The sequence below is a fragment of the Myodes glareolus genome, chromosome 21 (genome assembly GCF_982192425.1).
Source record: "Myodes glareolus chromosome 21, mMyoGla1.1, whole genome shotgun sequence".
Lineage (NCBI taxonomy): Eukaryota > Metazoa > Chordata > Mammalia > Rodentia > Cricetidae > Myodes > Myodes glareolus.
In genome coordinates, this window is record NC_142046.1 from 21,624,610 (window position 1) to 21,646,613 (window position 22,004).

The window sequence follows — 22,004 nt, forward strand, 5'->3', positions numbered from 1 at the left end:
TTTTCCTGGGGAGACTGGGGCCGCCCAGTTCAGAGACAGGCAGTGGGGCCAGAAGGAAGACAGGATTGCTCAGGGGCCTCGCTCCCCGCTGATGACTTCTCTTTGTTCTTCAGGGGCTGTACCCACTGCCCTTACTCAACAGTGCCCTGGATGATGGGAAGGCCACCCTGACACCTTCCAATACACCCTTGGGACGCAACCTCTCGACTCACCAGACCTACCCGGTGGTGGCAGGTAGGATGCCCAGAGGCTCCTGAGTCATCTGGACCCTGCTGTGAGGGTCAGGATGGGCTTGGGGCAGGGGAAGGCAGAAGTGTCTGGCTGGCAGGAGGAAGGTGTTTGGGGTGCTGACCTGGATAGGAAGTGGGTTATGTTGACTGGGCCTCAAAGTGGAACAAAGGGAAGGTGCCTTCGGTCTTTGGCCCCCCTGGATTTCCTCACTCCCTCTTGCAGGGAGAGGCTGAGTACACACATACTTCAGTTGCCCCATCCATCTACACCGGCAGGTGGCGCAGCAGGGCGGTAGAGCCTCCAGTTCCCCCATCTCATTCCATCTGAGGAACACCGTGTAGCCCTGGCTCCCCATCCTAGTCTCCTCCTACAGCAGCCAGGCCTGCCTGTCCCCACCCCCTCGGCCCATCTCATGGCTTGATTTGTGCATGTTCCCGCCCCATCATCTCACACCCCTCTCTCCTTGTTGTCTCCCTCCCTCCGGCAGATCCTCATTCACCCTTCGCCATAAAGCAGGAAACCCCAGAGCTCTCCAGTTCTAGCTCCACCCCTTCCTCTTTATCTAGCTCCGCCTTTTTGGATCTGCAGCAAGTCGGCTCTGGGGGCCCAGCAGGTGCCTCGGTCCCACCCTTCAATGCCTTTCCCCATGCTGCCTCCGTGTACGGGCAGTTCACGGGCCAGGCCCTCCTCTCAGGTACGACAGGGAGGTCCCGGGCTCTGTCGTGTCGGGGGTGGGAGGGAGCTCATCAAGGCCATCCCAAAGCCCTCCGGTCTGAGGCTAGTCCCATCTTTAGCCCAAATCTAGCCCACTGCCACCCTAATCTCTAGTTTATTCATCACATGGTTCTTTCCTTTTGGGAGAAGTTAGGAATCAAAAACAGTCATTTTGGGGGTTCCAGCAAGTGGGAGACATCACTTCAAAAGCCTATGAGAAAATAGGGACGCATACAAAGGAGCTAGGTGCTGTAAAATGTAAACTTTTTAAAAGTAGGTTCAAAAAGAAACAAAGACAAAATGTGGAGGGAGAAAAGGTCACCATTTGTGGCCCGCTCCACGCCCGGGGCGTGTCAGCACCATTCGTTGAAGGCCTCCCTCAGTTTTGGTGACTGGCACAGCTTCCCAGCTGAAGGTGTTGAGGTTCTTGTTCTGGCTTAAGGCCTGAAGTAGGCTAAGGACGTCTGGAGCAAACCTCTATATCCTGATAAAGGAAACAGTCCAAGGGGAAGAGGGGTCTAACTACAATCTCCAGATGGGAACAGAATAAAGGCTGACCTCTCGTGTGTTTGATCCCAACTGGATCTTCCAAACAGGACATTATCGCAACAAGTCAGGACCTGAGCAATGTCAGAAAGCATCCAAGTGGGGTTTGGGCAGAGGCAGAGACAGCTGAAAGTCTTGAGATATCTGACTGACTTTTATAGTGGGGCCCTGGAGTGGGGGTGTCCCAGAACCAAGAAAAGAAGTGAGCTGCTTTCCAACAGAGTATTGGAAGCCTCCTGTGTGAAGAGAGATGTCTCCATCTGAGTCTGGGCATTTCATGACAGAGGGCATGCCTTCCTGTCTCCTGCTCCCTGGTCCCGTCACCTTGAGAGGTGATGAGGGAGGCAGGGAGACTCGGTCAGGGACAGCGCAGAGTTGGGCAGTCTAGGCCATCTGTACCAGTAGTTTTCTTATATTCTACATCTTCCTTGCAATTTGAAATGAAAGCCTTTGCCAACGCCGAGTGTCCCAACCAGAGCGGAGTAGCTCCGTCTGAAGCAAGAATGCTGCCTCCAGAGGCCCACAGGCTTGAGAAGCCGCCGCAGTGTGACTCTGGCTCCCACTGCCTCAGCGGTTCTGAAGGCCTTGTGACCTAAGTCCCGGCTTAGCATGTTCTATTGTCTGACAGCTGGTAGCTTTTCTTTTCCCTGTGCATCCACGCACCCCTGTGAGGGAGACGGGCAATGTGAGGGCGGAGAGGCAGCGGTTAAGAAGTCTGAAGAAAGGGAGAAAGTGTTGACTTGGGGTCTGAAATTTCAGGAGAGTGAAGTCAGCAGAGATGGCTCATTTGTTTCGAGCAGAGTGATTAAAAGGCACAAACCTGTGAGCTGGGTGAAATTATGTCAGCCGGAGGACACAGAATGGGAGCTGGAGGAGGGGGGAAGAGATGTTCTGTGCTTGTAGGGGCACAGAGGCTGCAGAGCAAGGTTCGCTTGTTTGCCTCATGGGGATGAGAGGCTGGGACGTGGAGGGTAACAGGCACGTGATCCAGAGCAGGTCTGCCATTCCTGTGTGAGCTGCAGAGTCTTGGCTGAGAGAGAAGGACAGACAGTAGCCGGAAGTATAGACAAATCGTCACAGACACAGGCTTCTCTTTTCTCCTTTTTTTCTTCTTCTTTTTATTTCTCCTGAGACTGGTTTTCTCTGTGTAACACTAACTGTTCTGGAACTCACCGAGTTGACTAGACTGGTCTTGGATTCAGAGATGTGTCTGCCTCTCCCTCCTGGGCGCTGGAATTAAAGGCATGTGCCACCACCACCCCGAGACACAGGCTGCATTACAGCTTATAGTTAGAACAGCCTAGGGCAGACTTCCTCGCCCCAAAGCCCCACACTTTCTCCCATTCTATCACCTTTTAAAGTTGGAAGTAACCCTGTCAATACGTATAATCAGGGCTGATGCTTCTCTTGTCTGTTTATTTAGTGGACATGCCCTCCAAGTCAGCTACCGGACTAGGAGGTCATCCAGTCCATGGGCTAAAGCAGCTGACAACAGATACCAGGTGGTTGGTCACCCAGGCATTAGGTAACCAAATATGTATTTTAGAAGACCCTCAGCCAGGTGATCCCCCAGCCAGGCTGTGATCTGATCTGTGACCTGATCACTCCTGAATGGCTGGCCACAGTGTTAAAATGTAGTATTGAGGCAAAGGCCGTAAGAAGAGCCTAGGGTGAACAGGCTTGTGGGATCTGGGATCCAGGGATCCAAGAGCAAGAAGCAAGTGAGGGCTGGAGTTTAGAGAGCCAAGCCCAGATCTTCCGCTTAGGGACAAAGCAGGTGACTGCTAGTGTTTAAGCTGAGTTCAGGGGACCGGTGCAGATTGTTCCTTCCTGAGGGCTGGCCAAAATGGGCCCAAAATGGGTCTATCGCTTGACTGAGTCCTCATGAGGTCGCGAGAACATGTAGGGGTGGAGGAATGTTAGAAACGGACTAAGCTTAGGAGCCCGGGAACTTTAACCTACCAACCAGGGGAAGGGCTAAACCTGCGAGAAAGAGGAGGAGGCAGAGAGCAAGGCATTCCCAGGATATTCTGCCTGAAAGGAGGATGGGAGGGAGAGTCAGGAGTTCTCCTTCTGAAGTTAGCCAGCTCCATCCTGCCTGGATCTTCCCAGTCCCCTCCTCTCTGTGACCCTGCCACCTGCTGAGCCTCCTTTACCTGCTTCACAGACTTCTCCTCCCTGGGTTCTGTGAGTGTTGTCTCCAGAATGACTGTTCTCTGAGCCTCGGCTTTTTTTTCTGGTTCAGTCAAAAAACAGGAAACACTAGCACTTGGGCAATAGTGAGATTTACCTTCAGTTTCCGGTAGTCCCCTTTAAAACACCACCACCCACCTACCCACCCGGCCGCCTGTTGGATTCCAACCCACTGGCCGGGACAGCGACATCAAGGACATCCTTGTCCTTGCTGTTCTGAGGCTGACTTCAGCTCAGGGGATGGGAAAGCTGCAGTTAGGTTTTTATCATCAAGGAACCTGGGATCCTCCTCCATCCTGCTGGACAAATTATATTTAGTCCTGCCAAAGAGATTTCTGGGTTGCCATAAATTCTCCTTGCTCTCAGAACAAGATAAGGCATTGAAAGGGGGTTGCACAGAGGGCAGACATCAAAGGGGCCAGATGCTATAGTCTAAAATCACCTCTCCCCCTCTGGATTCCTTCCTCTAGCCGGTAGCTTTCTGCTCCTGCAGTCTTCCCCTGATTAGAATAGTTACCAAGAGCTCTGGGGTTCCAGAATTTTCCTAGAGAACCCCGCTTTGTAGCCTGCCAACCTGTGTTGATGCCCATGTCAACATTTTAAAAAGAGGCCCCCACTGGAAGTGCCAAGGAGGTGGAATTGGATAGCAAAGAGACGTTGGTTGTGAAGAGCCTCCAAAACAGAATGGGGAAGAGGGTGTGTCTGGCCAGAGGGTGTGTCCATCTCCAACCGGTGGCTTCTGTTGTTTTTTTCGTAGATTGTTCAAGGTTCTCTGTTGTTGTTTTATTTCTTGTTTTGAGACAGGTTCTCACTACGTCACTCTGGTGGTCCTGGAGCTCACTGTAGACCAGGCTGGCCTGGAACTCACAGAGATCCTGCCTGCCTCTGAGTGTTGAGATTAAAGGCGTGAATCACCACGCCTGATATGGCTCAAGATTTTGGCTCTCTGAAAGACTTTGTTGTTGTTGTTGGTTGGTTGGTTTGTTTCCAATCCTGGGCATTAAATTCAAGCCACACAAGTGCTCTGCTCAGCTGCATTCCCACACTACAGAATCTTGTTCTTTCGGAAGCTAAAGCAGAGTGGCTGGAGGGACGCTCAGCAAAGAGGAGCACTCGCTGCTCTTGCAGAGGGCCTGAGTTCAGTTCCTAACACCCACGTGGTGGCCCATAACCTTCTATCACTGCAGTCCTGTGGGGTCTTATTCTGGTGTGAGGATGCGTATACAGACGAAACACCCCTAGACATAGAATACAGAAACAAATACATATTTCTTTAAATAAAAGAAATGGAAGCAGAGAGTTTTGTGGGGCTATTGAGACAGTCTGTGAAGGTACTGTTTGCGTAGGGCGGTGTCCTGTTTGGCTTTCCAGGAGGGCCAGGTTTTATTAGGGGAAGTCTTCAGTGGTCTTTTTGGGCCATTGATTCAGAAATCTTTCTTGCTGAGAGAAAATCAGGTAACTGAGGAGAAATGAAGATTCTGATCCCTGAATGGGGGACAGAGACTAATGGGTTCTTTTGCAAGAGCTGGCATTCATGGGGTGAGGCCCCACTGATAGAGATCGTGGGTTAAACCGTGGCCTGAGGGGCGTGGCTGGGAACTCTATATACACTAGACAGCCTAGATGAAGAAGCTGTACAGGTGGCAGAAAATGGCCAGGAGGGCAGGAGTCATGGGACTACAGGCTCCCAGCACGAGAAAGGGCCCAGGGAGCAACAGACTGGCGTTAGCAAATAGATGGCCAGGGAGCCAGAACTAATGTTAATTCATGGGAGACGTGGACCCTGTCTCAAAACCCACCACACAGTGTGCCTAGAAGTCCTGCTAACCAGGAAATAAGGTGAACCCAAGTTCCAAGCTCTTCTCTGAATTACATCTTCATGTGGCAGATAGGAAGATTTTGGTCTGGAGAAATTAAGTAATTTGTTGGTAGTCTTGCCTGGATCTAGTATTAGGTCTCAGTTTCAAAATCTCTCTCACGCCCCTTCTCTCCTTCCCCCTTGCTCTGTCTTCCTGTCTTCCCCCTCCCTCACTACTTCCCCCTCCTTCTCTTCCTTCCCTCTTTCTTACTTCCTCCTTCCTTCTAGTAGGTAAGAGAGAAGAAAAGCAAACGCATGAAGCCTAAGCAAGCCCTCCCTATCTCTTTCTAATATGCCACCTTGCTGTCCATCATCCTGCTCCCCTTCCCTCACAATGCCCCTTTCCCAACCATTGTCCCCAGCAATAGCATCACATTGCTGACTCCTTGTCTTGAAAAATCAAAGCTGATTTTGGGTAAATCTTCTGTTTTTTCCTCCTTCTAAATATGTCACATTTTCCCTTTCTTTTCCCATGTTCCCAGCCCTACCTTTGTTCTTCTGATGCCCTTAATGTCAGGTGAACAGAGACCACCTGTTTAGCCCAGACCAATCAGAGCTGGATACTCAGGAAAGGCGGGTCAGTTTGAAACTGGTGTTCAGGTGTCTAAAAATCCTAATTCTATTTGAAATAATGCACACGGACAGCTTATTTCTGACAGCATGTTTTTCTGCAAGAACCTCACCGATATGAACATTTCTGGAATGTGTCCCTTGCACTAGCCAGTGTCTACCCAGAGCATGAGGAACAGGTTGAATTATACTCAAATCCTCAGAGTTGCAGGACTAGTTTGTATAAGGCCGCTCATATTCACCGCCACCTCCATTTTGCATATGAGGAAACAGGCTTAGAGTCGGAGTGACTGGTCTCAGGGCAAATAGAAAGCCCTAGAAGCAGGATGAGTACCCAAAGTCCTCTGGTTTCCAGTCCCTTCTCTCTGGAAAAAGGACAGAACTTGAAAGTGCAGGTGTTGTTCACTGGGCTGGATCTAAAGCCCATCTTAACTTAAGATCCATTTCAACTTAGTGTGAAGCTTTGCTCTTCAGTCCCCCCCCCCCCCCCCCCCGCTAAGTCCTCAAGTGCCTAGCCCTTAGAACTTTCTCAATAAGCACTATTGGATGAAAGAATTGTCCTCATAGGGTAAGAAGGGGTCAGTCCCTGTGGGGCTGATAGTTCACACGGGGTCATGGTATGTACCTTCCCATTTCTTATCATCAGCTAGGTACCCTTCCAAGAGGTTTAGGGATGGAGGATCTGGGAGGGTATATGGAAAGAGGGGACAATCTGTGACATAGAGAAGTTATGTCTGGGGAGTTGGTTGTCAGGGGCTCACAGGCAGCCTCTCAGGAAGATGGTGGAAAGCGTTTGGGCCGAGTGACTATCATCTAACACAATGGTTTTTCTACTAGGAGTGATTTTATCCCTGCTTCCTCCACCCTGGGGTCATATAGCAATGTCTGGAGATACTTTATACTCACCTGGTGTACTGGAATCTGGTGGGTAGAGGCCAGGAATTCTGCTCAATATGCTTTAATGCACAGGACAGCTGTCCAACAAAGAATTTACCAGTCACATCAGTATCACCAAGACGGAATTCTACAAACATCACTAAGAACTAGTTTGCCCAAGTAATTTATTATTCGTATCGGAGAATTTTCAGAGTGGACTGGCCATCGTTACTGAATATTCTGGATCAGTGGTCACCACACGGAGAGACCTGGGCAACCAGGATGTGCAGATTCTGATCTGGCCCACAGAACAGGAACGATGAGGAGGCAAGCAGTCCAGGGACTCTGGTTCTTGGGCTGGGGTAGACGGAGAGAACACCAGCAGGTCAAGTGAGGTCTTCCAGATGGGATGCGAAGGAAAGACAGATCCAGGGAGATGGGGGCTCATAGGGATGCCTCTGTGTCACAAGGATGTAGGCATGCCACAAATCACAGATAAGCAGAGGTCAATCGGGAATGAAACATCCTGGAAATGGCTTTTTAAAGAAGTACAATTGATAAGAATGCCCCTTCAGATCGTGTGAGAAAGACAGCAGTCTCTCAGCGGTGTTCCTTTTATATCAGGAGCCGTCAACTTGTTTCATGTCCCTTACTTTCTGATTAATCATATCCACCTGGAAGTCCAGGCCAACCAGTAGGAGCTTCCTCTGTGGTTGATTAGCTTTGTCTGCCATATATCCCCCGAAGGACAATGATGGATCATCCATCTACCTCTATTTCACAAGGCCTGGGTTCGTCATTCTTTTGAAAGCCAGGCGAAACGCGGCACCCTGAGTTCTGTGGCTTCTCGTGTATTTATTTAGTCCACTGGGGCTGACTACTATGCTGGACAGGGAGACAAAGACTAAGAGGTCACCACCCCTGGCACCCAATTCGTTGATTTTTTTTTTTTTGTAGAGGAATACAACATTTGTTAAAATAAAGCTCCTAGGGAATGGGGAACAAAGTAGGATTGCAGTTACAAGAGTCCCTTGCTTGGTGAGCCTCTTTCCTCCAGAGAGAACGAGAAGCTGGGCTCACAGGAGAGAACAAGCAGGTTTAGAGAACAGCTGGGGCTCTGGTGCTATTGACTGAGGAGAGGACTTGCTGAGCCTCGGCAGGGTGGGCTGGTGAGCCTGGGAGCCACCCATACGCCAACTAATGACTCTTTGGTGTCTTTCACCAGGGCGAGAGATGGTGGGGCCCACGCTGCCTGGATACCCACCCCACATCCCCACCAGTGGACAGGGCAGCTATGCCTCTTCTGCTATCGCAGGCATGGTGGCAGGTAAGCCTTGAGGGACTGGGTGTAAGCATGGCAAAGAAACAGGGAGACAGTAGGTGACAAGAGATAGCCTGGGTCCCACTCATAGGCTTCCCCAAGGACACGGAAGGATGGGCCAAAGGGGTACCTTCATGTAAGCACCTAGAGGAAATCCCTGGTGCCAGCTTGGTTCCTAGACTCCTCTCGGCTTAGTCTTCCCAGACCCCCCACGTAGACAGATCTACATTCACATCCAAGCTCCCTCACTTCCTCCTCTTGGCGCTGTGTTCAAGTGGAAGAGTGTGAAATCAACACCGTGAGGCAAACACAAGCCCAATCCCTGGTCTCCTGTGATTTAAATGAAATCAGATGAACCTTAATTTGCCTCTTCAATAAATTCTGGGTTTGAGTGTTGGTGATGACGATGATGATTATGGTGAAGGTAACGGTGATCATGGACACACCGGCGATGAGATGAGTGAAATAGACCTTCCTCTGCGCTCCACACTCACTCAGCACTGAGGAGGGCCCAGGTTCTACCGACTGTAAGGATGCCACAGAGTGTGAGCTGAGAGTGAGTCCTTCACACTCATTTTGAAATGCCCTGGAATTTTGCTTGACAGTTCTTGTGGTGTCTGTCTGCCAGTCATGATCTGATGACCCAGGATTTCAGGGTCTGGACAAATGAATAGGAAAATGACAGTTTCTTTGGGAAAGTCCCAGCCTTTTAGGAGCCATGTGGGAAAGCTCCGGGGATGGATGGGTAAGGTTAGAACGGAACCGTTTCTACTGCCCACAGAGGTATAAGGGCCTGAAGCTTTTGGGGGAGGGCTCTGTACTCAGGGCCATGTGTGACACCCCAATACCAACCCTGTACCAACCTCCCTGGTTCTGACCCTAAAGACTTGGCCCCATTCCACCAAGCCTGCTTCCCCCTGGCAGGGGTTAATTTTTGCCAGCCACCCATCCACTCCGGGCACCCTGTGCACAGGCAGGTGGGTTGAGTTCTCTTAGGCAGAGAGAGGGGAGGGATCAAGGAGAGGAGGCTTTGCTCCCTGGGAACCTGCTGAGCTGGCACTTGTTGCTGCCCGGTTACCGTGGCGATGTGGTTAATGCAGCGTTGAAAATACAGAATTCTGACTCCTCTCTCCCTCCTGGCCCCAGACTCCCTCCCTCCTTCCCTCCCTCCCTCTTGTGGAGCGTGAAATGAGATTGGTCAAGATAAAAAAGGAAAAGATTCGGTTATTTTTTTAAGAGTGTGGATAATGGGGCCTCTCAATCAAAATCCTAGGCTCCAGTCTGCTCCCTGCACCTCCCCTTACCAAGCCCTCCACGTTCCCTGCTGCCTGCTTAGAGGAGAAGGAAGCAACAGAAAGCAAGACCTCCCCCCTTAATTATGAATGGTTCTTGGGGGCAGGTCCAGGGCAAGGGGATTCTCGGGCCAGTGTGTGACGTGGGAGGGGAGAGCCAGAAGACAGGGGAAGGACTGCTTCTAGGAAGACCTCTCCGAGAGTGGGTGCTGTGTAGAAACACGCTCACACATGAGCATACGTGTGCTGCTGTGTGTGTGCATACACACACACACACACACACACACACACACGTGCATGTGCACTCATCGCACCCGCTACATAGACTGCAAGTGAATTGGGAAGTGTCTCACCACACACAGTGAGGGTCTCCAGTAAGCTGTGCCTGCTGTGTCTGGTTTTCAGGAAATGCAATGAGTCGCCTGGTTCCTGAGAGCACTCCTGTGCAAATGACTCCTGAAGGAAGGTCTTTGGTAGAAAAATAACACCATATCCATCTCTTACCACCGCCTATGATCTGTCAGTTGACCGAATGGGGATTTTTTTTTCCATTAAAGTCACTTAACTCAGTAAGCACCTACTGCATACATGTAAGGCACATAATTAAGGGCTTAAATAAGACTTGCCAGCTACATTCTTCAATTAGTTTGCAAAAGAATAAGTGAGCGTATATCATATACATTTCTGCATACCTGGCCATTTATATGCATAACTTTGTTTCTCTTTTATCCTTATAGTAAATCTTTGAGGCTGTTTTCTAGCAAGTTTCCTAGCTAGGGAAACCGAGGTCCACAAGAACCAAATGGTGTGCTCAGGGATGAGACTAAGTGACTGAGTTGTTCAAACACAAGTCTATTGATTTAGTGTCTGTGCCTCTTCCTGTTTTCCCACACTGTATTCCATCATACCGTAAATAAAGACGCAAGCTAGGGCCTGACCCTGCAAATAGCTCATGGCTTTGATATCAGTCAGAAAACAGAACCAGCAGATTAGATAGTTAGATTCTGACATCTATTTGTCCATGCTTTCTCCCATCCTTCCATTTTCTCTTTTCATTCAACCATCTTTCTTTTTTATTAATCCATCTGCTTATTCTTATCCATCCGTCTTTGTATATGCACACATATATCACCCCATGCTTCTTTCTACCCATCAGCTTTTCCATCCATCCGTCCATCCATCCATTCGTCCGTCTGTCCATCCATCCATCCATCCATCCATCCATCCATCCATCCATCCATCCACATCTCTTCCTTCTTCCCATGTATCCATACTTTTCCCTATCCCTCTTTCCAGCCATCCCTCCAGCATCTACTCTCTCATTACTAATATACTAATATACTTCTATTGCCCACATATCACTTTTCAGCATGTCCCTCTCTTTGTGGGATGGACAGGAACAAGCAGTGAGCCAGTCAATGAATGAATAAACATAATATTCCACAAAGATAACTGTGTAAAGGCAATAAAATGTGATGATGCAATGAAGAGCCACGGGGAGAGCAGATAACGACCTGAGATTGAATAGACAGGAAGACCGTCCTGAAAACATGTTCAGTGTGGTCAGCCAAGTGATAAACTGAGGCTGGCCATCCCTGGCCCAAAAGAAGACCAAGTGCAAAGGCCCTGAGGCAGGAGAGCTAATTTAGCATGACAGTATACTGAAAGAGGATGAGTCTATTGGAGAGTAGTGAGCATCCAGAGAAAGCCCTGCAGAGTGGGCAGAAATGGGTGGTAGCAGGGCCTTGCTTTAGAACGCCGCTCAGGTGCTAGAGGGAATAGATTGTAGACGCCGAGACAAGTTAGGGAATCAATGCTCAGGTTTTTGTAAGAGACGACAGGTGCTTTAGCTAGGGGAGTAGGCCTGAAGGATTGGAGGGACACTCGATGTGTGTTGGTGATGAATAGAACGTAACCTGCCCACAAGTTGACTGCAGAGATGAGAGCCAGAGGCAGCGGACATGGGATAGGTGCCTCACAGTCCAGGCTTGGGGAGCTTCATGGAGGATGGTGGTAAGCACACAAGGGGGAACGTCGGAGAGGAAGCGGTGTGGAGGAAATCAGGGGTTCAGAGGCAAGGACAGAGTTGAGATGATTAACTAAATAGCAACCTTGTTATCCCAGATGGCTTTAAGATGAAGCTGGGGTTGGTTCTTCCATATAATGTGGGGTGCTAACAAAGAAGGGACTGGAAAGAGAGGAAGCTGAAAGAGTAGGCAGGTTGCAGAGCAATGTGGGGGACTAAGTAGCATGAATTGCAAAGGAAGTGAGAGACTAAGAGGCCGGTTGGTTGTTTGCTACCATTGAAGTGGTCATTGGAATGACCGGCTTTGCCTAAAACAGCATTGATCTGATTGGAATAGAATGTGAAGATGAAGGCAGAGAAAGAAGCTAGTGGCATCTGATATGAGAACAAAGGGAACTGGCCTTTCCTGGACACAGTGCCGTTTCATTTCCTGTGGCTATGCATAGGTTGACAGATCTGCTAGCAGAAATGCCGCACTCCAAGGTGTACCATCTGCCCAGACACAGCCTCTATCCCAGCTTTCTGGCGACAGAGGCAAAGAGGCACTCAGCGCGTATTTTAAACAAACCAATGCCGAGCGAGCGGAGGCGTGCGTGGGTAGTAAAATGAGAGGTCACACACGTTGCATTACTCAGCTCTCTCCCTTGACCTTTAGAGATGACAGTGTTCAGCATTGGGAAGCCAGAGTAAGAGCATAGGATGGGGGCCCTTGCTGCACAGCCAGAACAGAATTGCCCTTCTCTGAAGGAATGCTGAAACCAGACTACACAGGCAGTCAACAGGCTTAGTTCCTACTGTGGGTATAGGAGCAAGCATTGGCAGAGGAACCTGGCAGCCAGGCTTCAGTTCAGGCTCTCATTTAGCAGTGTGGCCTTGAGGCCTTCCGTGGAGAAGTTTCTTCATTCACAAGTAAATGGTTGGATTAGATAATTTCTTAGTTTTCTTATCTCTTCCTCCTTCCCTGCCTTCCTTCTTGCGTGTCTATTTTCTCCCAGATCTGTGTTTGAGTCTGTCCCTAACCCAAAGAAAGTGCTTGTGTTCCGGCCACAAGCTTACTGCCGGGTATGGAACTGCTAGACACACGGAGGGTTCAGCAACCTCCCCGACCTCTGTCTCTTCCCTGGCTTCCACTCATACAAATGACAACTCCTCAATAATGAAGCAGTCCGTCTGGCCCCAGCCCAGCCTTTATGATTGATGATCTGAGTATCCACTGAACTTTTAAACTTTTATTTATTTCATGTGCGTTTGTACTTTGCCTGTATGTCTGTCTGTGTGAAGCTGTCAGATCTCCTGAAACTGGAGTTACAGGCAGTTACAAGCTGCTATAGTAGGTGCTGGGAATTGAACCCAGGTCTTCTGGAAGAGCAGTGTTCTTAACCACTGAGCCATCTCTCTAGCCCATGAACTTTTCTTTTAGCATTTGTCTCAGGAGATAATAAAAGGAAGCCAACATTTATTGATGCCGCTTTTATCAATAGCTTGAATCTAAGCACTTAATACACACCAGCTCCTTTAATCCTCACCCAAATCCTGTGAGACAGGATAAGAGTTCACTCCATTTGATAGACAAGGACACTTAAGGCTTAGAGAGAGAGAGAGAGAGAGAGAGAGAGAGAGAGAGAGAGAGAGAGAGAGAGAGAGAGATAGCCAAGCCGAGAAGTAAAAGGTGGGAAGGTGGAAAGTCTGGGATGAAGACAAGAAATCACAGACAGCACCTAGCTCACAATCACTGACGAATTCCAAAAGACTGTGTAAACAGCTTTTGCATATTAAATTAGCTAGAATCAGCTGGATTTGTAAACGAGGCAAATGCTTGAAGGGATTACCTGGGATTTATGATCAAGAGTTCTAAGGTCAAATTCACGGCCCATCATTGGTCAACAGTGCAAGCTGAGCCAAACTGCTTACTCCGGCTCTGCTCTAGTTTCCCCTTCTGTAAATTGGTAGCACAGGCGAACGCTTCACCGGATGCTTGGGAGCGATGGTAAGGGCGGGCGCTGCAGGAACAGGCTTTGCAAGCTTTAAATTACACACCAATGATAGGTGTGGTACTTAGCTCAACGTTGCCACTGTTGTGTAAGGGAATTCTTCAGTAAATTCTTTGACAAATAATTCTTTTGGGAAAGTCAAGTTAACCTGACATGCCTTGGGTCAGTTCGTATACTGAGTTTGCCTAAAACAAGGGCATGGCTTTCCCGAGAATTGATTTCCTCTTTGACCACCAGCCGCCTTGGAATGTCCCTTCTGCAGAGAGTCCCCATTAGCTGAGAAAGTAGAATTTGAGTCTGGCTCCTACCGTTTGGCAGTCTCCACACCCTGCAGACCATAGAGATCTCACTTTCTTTATCTGGAAAATAGGGATGGTGGCACCTGGCTCCCGGGGCTCTCAGGAGGGCTGCAGTGTATCAAGGACCCGCCCAAAGTGACCTATGGTGGGTCCTCCTGAGCTCCACTGTCCCTGTTGTGGTTTTACCTGTCCTATCCGGTGCCATTCATTTCCGGACTCAGCCCTGCGAGCCCTACACACCTCTCTCCCCATCCTGGTCCCCTTGCTGGTATCATGAACCTCACAGGTCTCTTGCCTGTGTGCTCCAACAGGAAGTGAATATTCTGGCAATGCCTACAGCCACACCCCCTACTCCTCCTACAGCGAGGCCTGGCGCTTCCCCAACTCCAGCCTGCTGAGTAAGTTACTGGGGTTGTCCAGGCCCTCTGGTGGGCAGGGGAGGGTTGGGGTGGGGAGTGAAGCCAGACCAAAGAGCTGGGAGAATCCAGGTTCAATGGAATGCCTAGAGAGGTGGCAGCTGTTGGTCATAGAAGAAGCCAGTAGCCGATCGCAGTATCTGGCGGGTTTAGGGAAGAGAACAGAAGGCCAGACATTCTATTCTCTTTCCACAACCCTGTCTGTTAAAATTTTGTTTTGTGTAAAATTCAGGAATCAAGCCTTGAAGGGCAAGGGTAGAGAAGGGCGAAGTTACACTCAAGCAAAGCCCAAGAGTGGCTGCCCTGCCTGCAGGGGTTTGTGGTTCCTCCAGGAGGCACTATCCAGGAGTTCCCTGCACGTTGCCAGCTCTTCTCCTTCCCCAAGAGCTGAGGTCAAGACGCCATCTTGCTCATTAGTTACCTAAGTAGATGGCAAATAGTCTTGAGTTACCTCCAGAGCTTTGTCCCGTCCAGTTCCTTAGACGTGGCGTGAGACGTGAAGAGTATTCAGGGTCGCTGTCTAGAAAGGGAGTTCCAGTGAGCCTTGAGACCGCCTTTTCACCCGTGTCTTGCTCTGGGTCCCTGAACTGTTTGGGGAAGATTTTGAGGAAAATAAGTTCACAAAGAACTTATGGAATTCTTCTAGCGCCTTCTTGAGTGGCAGCCCTTCAGTTGTTAGTACAAATCTGAGTCAGAGAGAAACAGTGGTCTTGGGATGCCCAGTTGCATAGATGACTTGGCAAACCGGCTGGATCATCCATTCGTTTATTGTCGTATCTTACAGTCTCAGAAATGACTTAGAAGGGGCTTATCTGTCCTCTGTCAGCCAGATGTGTTCAGCTCCAAGCTACCTCTTGTTCAGTTTAGCCAGAAAAAGACAAAGAAGGTGAGGCTGGTAGGGTTAAAAGGACCTTCCTGTTGAGCTTGGGGGAAGTCCCTCAAGTCCAGAACCCCTTGGACCAGTCAGGGGACAAATTCTTTTGGGTTTTCAGAAGATACTCTGACCTGCCATTATGTAGGCAAGGTTAGAAAGCATCCCAGCAACCCCCCCCCCCCTCCATTGTGCTCAGTTTCTGAGGTCATGAGGGTTAGGGGGCAAGAAGCCATCATTTTTCTGGCTAAAACTCAAAAGGTGAGGCCGGAGAAGGAGAGAAGGCTGGAGAGGAGTTAATCTTTGATGGTCAGATGGGCGGGGGGATAAATGATTAACGTGTGCTGTCTTAAAGGTCAGCAGATGTGGAGGAACGCCGCGGTACAGCGTCCCCTCTGACCAGCAATGTTGTTGTTGTTGTTTTAATGTGTCCAGGTTCCCCATATTATTACAGCTCTACAACAAGGCCAAGTGCACCGCCCACCTCCGCCACGGCCTTTGACCATCTGTAGTTGTCATGGGGACAGTGGGAACAACCAGGCAACGGGAGGACTTGGCCTGAGACAGGCCCCAGAGAGTCACACAAAGGAATCTTTATTTATTACATGAGAAATAACCACAATTCCAGCATGGCGGCTCATTCCCTGTGTGGTCAATTTAATGGACCGTGAAAGTCAGGATGACCTTGGAGAAGGCTAAACTGTCCTTCAAGATTCCTTTTGTGGGGGACAGGAGTTCCGTGAAAACAAGACACATCCCATCTCAAAAGAGATGGAATTAGAGGAGAAATGTACCCAGGCTGGTACCCACCAAAGGAGAGAAAAAGTGATCACAAAGAACTTAGAGGGAGGCCTGTCTGAGGGTGTACAAGAACCACCTGTGTGATCTTCATCAATACAACTCCAGCAATTATGGACTGTAAGCAAGTCCTTCTGGCCCACGAGTCATAGCCCGGGGCCAATGGTCTACCCATCAGCCATCCTAGGAGTTACCATCATTAGCTTCTGCTACCTGCTGGGCAAGCCAACCAGCAACTTTCTGGGGATGCCAGCTGACCTTCCCATTCGTGTTGCTGTGAGCCTCCAGGCACCCCCTAGCCTCTCAACCATCGGGTCACCCCTCTGGCAGCAGTGAGCCTGTCTCCTGGGAAGTGCGGCAAGTCTCTACACAGAGCACCCCAAGACAGGACGGCTGGGGCCACCACACCCTCTTCTCAACAGCCATGCCGATTCAAGTGTGCTTTCTATATCTCCAGCCCACGCAGCCACCGGAGAGACCCCTGAGGCCAGCAACAAGATTCCCTCTCTGGCTCCTCAGCTCCTTCCCCCAACACCACCTCACTGTAAATACTGTAAACGAAGCTCTGTTTGGGTCAAGCTTCCCTTTTTCCACCCCCAGACTTTGGCCTCTGAGTGAATTGTTTCCCTACTATGTTGGGCTTTTCTCCTTGATACTTTTTTGTTTTTTTTTTTTAAAGACAACCCACCATTACCACATGACTCAATAAACCATTACTCTTGGTCTCAGGTTTTGGGGCACCTTGGGGATCGACTTCCTCTAAACACTGAACCAAGTGGCAGAGAAACTCACTTTGAAGACATAGATTGGCAGTGACGTTTTAGATGTCCTGGCTTAGCCTTCTCTGCTTGCCTTAGTAAATGTTCAGTGCTGGGCAAATCAATTATTCCAAGTTCTGAGCTGATCCACTAAGTAGATGCCAGCATAAAGGAAGCCGTGGCACAGGACCATGCTAGTTACCCCCCTAAGTGGTTGCTGTTGGTCTTCACTAAAATGCTGAGTGTTGGGGTGAGTTGGAGAAGATCACAAATAACTACAAACTGGGCCCCACATAACCAGCAGTTTTGAGCTTCGTGGTGCTGGAGGGAGCAAGCAAGAAGACAATCTTCTCTTGTGTTCCAGGCATGGTGTTGGGGGTATTGAGAAAGACAAGTTCAGATTAGCCCAATTTTACATATGAGTGTTTGGAAAGAAAGACATGGGATAATGTGGCCAAAGTGGGAAGTTGTGGGTTCAACTAGGTATTCTTCTCCTAAACCCACTAAATCCAACCAATACCACGGGGCCTCAGCACGAAAGCCAGAGAATTCTATATACAAAGAAGGAAGGGGGGGGGATTGCTACTAAGGATCTATTTTCTTTTGCTCTTCACAGGTGTTTGTCCCCCCATTTGGGAGGGGAGCTATCTGGCATCTATGTGAACCTTCTTTCTGAACCTTCTTTCTGTGCTGGACCCAGATAGAATGAGAACAGGATGCTTGGGAAAATAGGAGGATAGTATTTGGTGGGAGGGAGGATCCATCATCCCCTTCCAGGGACTCCATGGTTGTGGGGACAGAAGTCGGGAGTTAAGGTTGTTACCTCTTCAGGTCTACCCCAGAGGAGGTGCCAGGAACATTCAAGGGACAGGGGTGGGATGAGCCCAATTGTGTCATGAGGGGAAACTTCCCAGGAAGAAACCCTGTCCTTGTCTGTATGTAGGGGATCTGGAATGAGGCTCAGTTTCCAATAACAGGAATTTCCTCCACTTGTAAACTTGGCAACAGGAATCTGAAGCCTATTTTAATAGAGGCTGTTCACCTCTCTGAACCATTGGATTCATGAGTACCCTAAGGCAACGCGCAACTGAGAATCACTTGGAACGGCATGGTGTTCTACAAGCCTACACAGTGATCCTTGCGTTTATAAACAAAACTCCTTCAGAGACACTGTGTACCCTGGCAGCCACTCTCATGTCCCCAGTGACGACAAAGGGATCTGACATATGTCTGATGTGAAATTTAACTTCCCTTTTCTGAGCTCAGCTACTCACCGCGGGAAACTCGGGGTCGATGTGAGAGAGGTGATGTGGCATGAGCCAACATCGGCAAGTACTCTCCAGAATCTATGCAGATATTTTATCCTAAGTCAAAGTAGGGTCCCCTTTGGGGCTCAGATAACACACTCATTTATATGCTGGATGAGAGGAACTATTCAAAGTTCCACAGCGCTGGGCGCTTCTGGGAGAAGTCTGGTCACTGCATACAGAGGACACAAAGAGAAGATGCGAAGTAGCTACTGGGGCTGAGCTAAAAGGCCATGTCCGCCTTGGGGATGGGGCGAGGGATAGTGGAGAGGACTAGGTTACTCACTCCTCAGGGGGATCTGGGGGTGCTGGTTTCTGTGAGCTATGGAGGACTAGCCTATGCTAGCGGGAGGACTTGGGATGAGGTGTTTGCCTGGAAGATTGCCAAAGCCTGGAGCATCTTCCTTACTCTCTTCCACGATACCGTTTCACTCTCCCCAAATGCTTTAAAGGTTGCACTTCTTGTCCATCACCCACGCCCCCCCCCCAGTCCTTCCTGCTTCCCAGTACCCCAGCAGGGTGCCAGGTCACCAGGAGCTTGCAACAAGCCCAAGAAAGACAGTAAAACAGGTGATGAATAGGAATATATTGCTCCAGGAAGAATGGATCCCAGGTACACAGGGAAGGCTGCCATAGACTCTCCTCTGGTCTATGTTCCCAAGCTCCAAGTCAGGAAGGTGGTTCGGGAAGAGAAGCTGAGGTTTTCCTCTCCAAGGCCAGCCCTAGGTCGTATGTAAACCTCCCTTTCCTTACCTTCCCTAGGCTGTTTGTAAACCCCCTTCCCCCCACCTTCTCTGGCTGTCTGTAAACCCCCCTTCCACCACCTTCCCTGACTTCTCCAGAATTCTTGCCACAAGTTGTTACTAAGAAATGTATTTTCTAACTACTGTGTTCCAGGCACATTCTCCACCTAAAGCTGAAGGAATGAACAGTGTTCAGTGACCATAGTCCACAATCCTGACCCAGACAGAGTGGTGGACTAGGCTCACCAAGGTTCCCCAGCCCCATCTGCGCCCATGTTTCAGACTTCTTATTTTTTCCAAATGTATCTTTCCCTGGCACACACCAATGTAATTATCCTTTGAGAGAATTTCCTTGGCAGTGGGCACAGGAAGAGGACACTGACGATTTCAGAGCCACCATCAGTGGGCTTGTGCCTCACCATCGGCCTGTCAGATGGGGGCTGGGGACAGCCTTTCTGTCTCTCCTTGAGCCTTAGAATTTTTGGTAACCCCCCCTCATGTCTGTTTTATATACAAGGCATATTCTCATCCTCTTAATGTTTCTGATTCTGAACACTGGTCCCATTTTGCACTTGGGGAAACTAAGATCGGCTTTAACAAGGCCATCAACTGGTCCACAGAAGACCTGAGACTATGACCAAACCCCTTCTTAGAGGCCTAATATTTACTCTGTTGGAAGGCCGTAGGAGTCTGGGCATGGCCGTGCTTCTGAGAGATCTCACATGCCTTGGTGGGGAGGGTCAGAGGTTACTGGGCCAGTTCGAGCTACTTGGCAGTAGCTCTAGAGAGGAGGCCCAGGGGGCAGCTGAAGGCGCTGTGGGGATCTGTGGAGGCATGGCTGTACCAGGCTGGTCTTTGATTCCCTTCTGCCCTTGGCCTTCGGTTCTCTCGGCTACCTACTGGCAGTTACTCTTAGGCCTTTAGAATGAGAGAGCATTCCCTCTGTGAGGGAGCGGATTGCTCCTCCCTAATTACCTGCCAGCATCTCTGCGATTCTGGGGGAAAGGTTCCTCCCTCCCCCAGGGACTCCCTGCCTTTTCTCTCCTTTCTCCTTGCACCTCATTCCTCTCTTGCTTCTGTCTCTCTTCTGCTGAGTTCCAAGCAGTCATTTCTTTCCTCTTTGTGAAGGACCTTGGCATCTTCAGGGATGTGGATTCGTGCTGGAGAAGAGCTTGGAGGTCCTGTGTAGGCTCAGAAAAATGCCAGGAGGCCTCCTCCTCTGCCTGCTTCCTCTTCTCATTGCTTTGACTCTCTGGGGCCCTCTGCAACCTTGACCTTGGGATGGATACTACCTGGGTGGCAGGCCCCTGTCCCTGGGACTCTGGGCAAACTCACAGCGTGGGTGCACATGCACCCCACCCATGAACCTCAGTGTAGCAACTCCGCTCCCCATAAACAGAGCCGGAGCACCCGGTTTTCCCTGGAGACGGCAGCCAGCACAGGTCTCCCTTTCCTCTGCACAGCTTTCCCTAGGCAACCTCCTCTGTCTCTCGAGCCACCGGGCCATGAAGCAGCTTCGGGAGATTTGGGGTGCAGGGAGGAGGTCCAGTGGAGGAGGCACGGGAGCTCCTCCACATCTGTGCCCTGTGGCAGTGGGCCAGGCTGGGGAGTGAAGCCCTGCCTGCGACTCTCCCAGGGAAATGTGATTTCCCTTGAGTGAAGCGGACTGTGCAGCGTGGAAATTGGCTCTTTTCTGAGCGAGCAGCCGCCGTCGCTGCGAAGTCGGGGCGGGCTCAGCCCACAGGAGGCAGTGCTGGCCCCTGGAGTGAGCCGGGAGCAGCCATGTGCTGAGAACTCATTAGGGATAAATCAAACTAGTAACAGCATGAAGCCAACACCCTCCCCCTCATCACACCTCCCTTCCCACCCACCCTCTCCCTTCTCGGAGACCCCCTGCGCCCTCCTTTTCTTCCACAATGTTTCTCTCCCGCGGACCTCTCCCCGGAGCTAGACCACCCTTCCTCAGTTCAAGCACCTTCCTCCCACCCTAGCCGGAGCACCTTCCCATAACTAGCGTATCCTCCCACAAACAGGGCACCCTCCCTCCCAGCCAGTGCTCCCCCCAGTCGGCCTGAGGACCCTGACCCCCAGCCAAGGGTGCCCTTCCCACAGCCCCACCCTTTTCACATCCTCCCCAGTGTGTCTTCTCAACTAAGGCAACTTACCCCCTAGTTTCAGAAGCCTAAACACACACACACACACACACACACACACACACACACACACCTGGTGCCAAATCCCCAGGAACTGTTGTTCTTAAATGAGAAAGTTGTTCATATAGAAATACAGCATTTTTGGTTTGCCTTCTAGTTACTTTTTCAGTAGTGGCCAAGATACTGATCGAAAATGTCACTGACAAACCAGGCCTCATTAAGAGCACAGACAGGACCACCACTCAGGTGCCTTTGCCCCATCCCTTTCGGCCCCCACCCCAACAGTCTTCCCGGGGGGCCCAGAACTGAGACTCCCAACTGTGGCAGCATTAGTTTCCCTGGTACTTATACCCCTGGGGAGATGAGGCAACCCAGAAGACTTGCCGCAGGCGGGAAGAAATTATCCATAAAATGAATGAGCTTGGTCAGGAAAGAAACCTGCTTCCTGCCAAGGCAGACCAGAACCAGAAAGAAACTGGGCTGGCGGGGTGGGGTAGCTGGGTGAGTGGCCGGTTGTGGGTAGGGGAGAGTAGGTCTGGGCTTCTATCACAGTTGTTTAATGCAACGGGAAGACCACTTCTGTCCTGAATTGTCCTGATGAGGGGACAGGGTCTGCCTTGCATGTTATACCTGGGTGTCATGAGAACCCGACAGCTATTGTTTCAAGATGAGACCCTTGGTCTTCACCTAGTCTGCCCTGGCGAAAGGATGTTGCTAGATGAGCCCAGGTCCGGAGTGTAGGGTTGTAGCTAGCTCCTGTCCTCCCCTGGCTGGCAATCTTTTTCAGTTCATAGCTGTGAACCTTGTGACTTCTCTCAAAATGATATTGTCCTTGAACCTTTGATGGTATTGCTCTCAAATCTCGGAAGGGTCTCGCCTGGCCTTCTTAAGTAAGCAACCTCTTCCAAATCCCATCCATAAAGTAAACAGCATATTTCCATATCTGGGTGCTTTGCTGTTTGTTGTTTGTCTATTTTGTTTTGATTTTTAGCTTGTTTGTTGTTTTTTACTTTCTGAGACAGGGAGGGTCTCTGATTTTGA

At 50.0% G+C, this 22,004-nt stretch overlaps 1 protein-coding gene across 4 annotated transcripts in view; it reads left to right on the forward strand.

Annotated features, from left to right (window-relative positions):
* Positions 1-16,730, forward strand: part of Pax8 (paired box 8) — a 59,066-nt gene extending 42,336 nt beyond the window's left edge. For 2 of the 4 annotated variants that reach the window (XM_085681206.2, XM_048426147.3), the window contains exons 8-12: positions 114-234; positions 719-925; positions 8,214-8,315; positions 14,229-14,315; positions 15,640-16,730. In XM_085681206.2, coding sequence (XP_085537332.1) covers positions 114-234; positions 719-925; positions 8,214-8,315; positions 14,229-14,315; positions 15,640-15,716 — 594 coding nt within the window. In that variant the 3' untranslated portion in view covers positions 15,717-16,730. The remainder of the gene's footprint in view (positions 1-113; positions 235-718; positions 926-8,213; positions 8,316-14,228; positions 14,316-15,639) is intronic. The other 2 variants (XM_085681207.2, XM_085681208.2) reach the window with 1 other exon arrangement.
* The last annotated feature ends 5,274 nt before the right edge of the window (positions 16,731-22,004 follow it).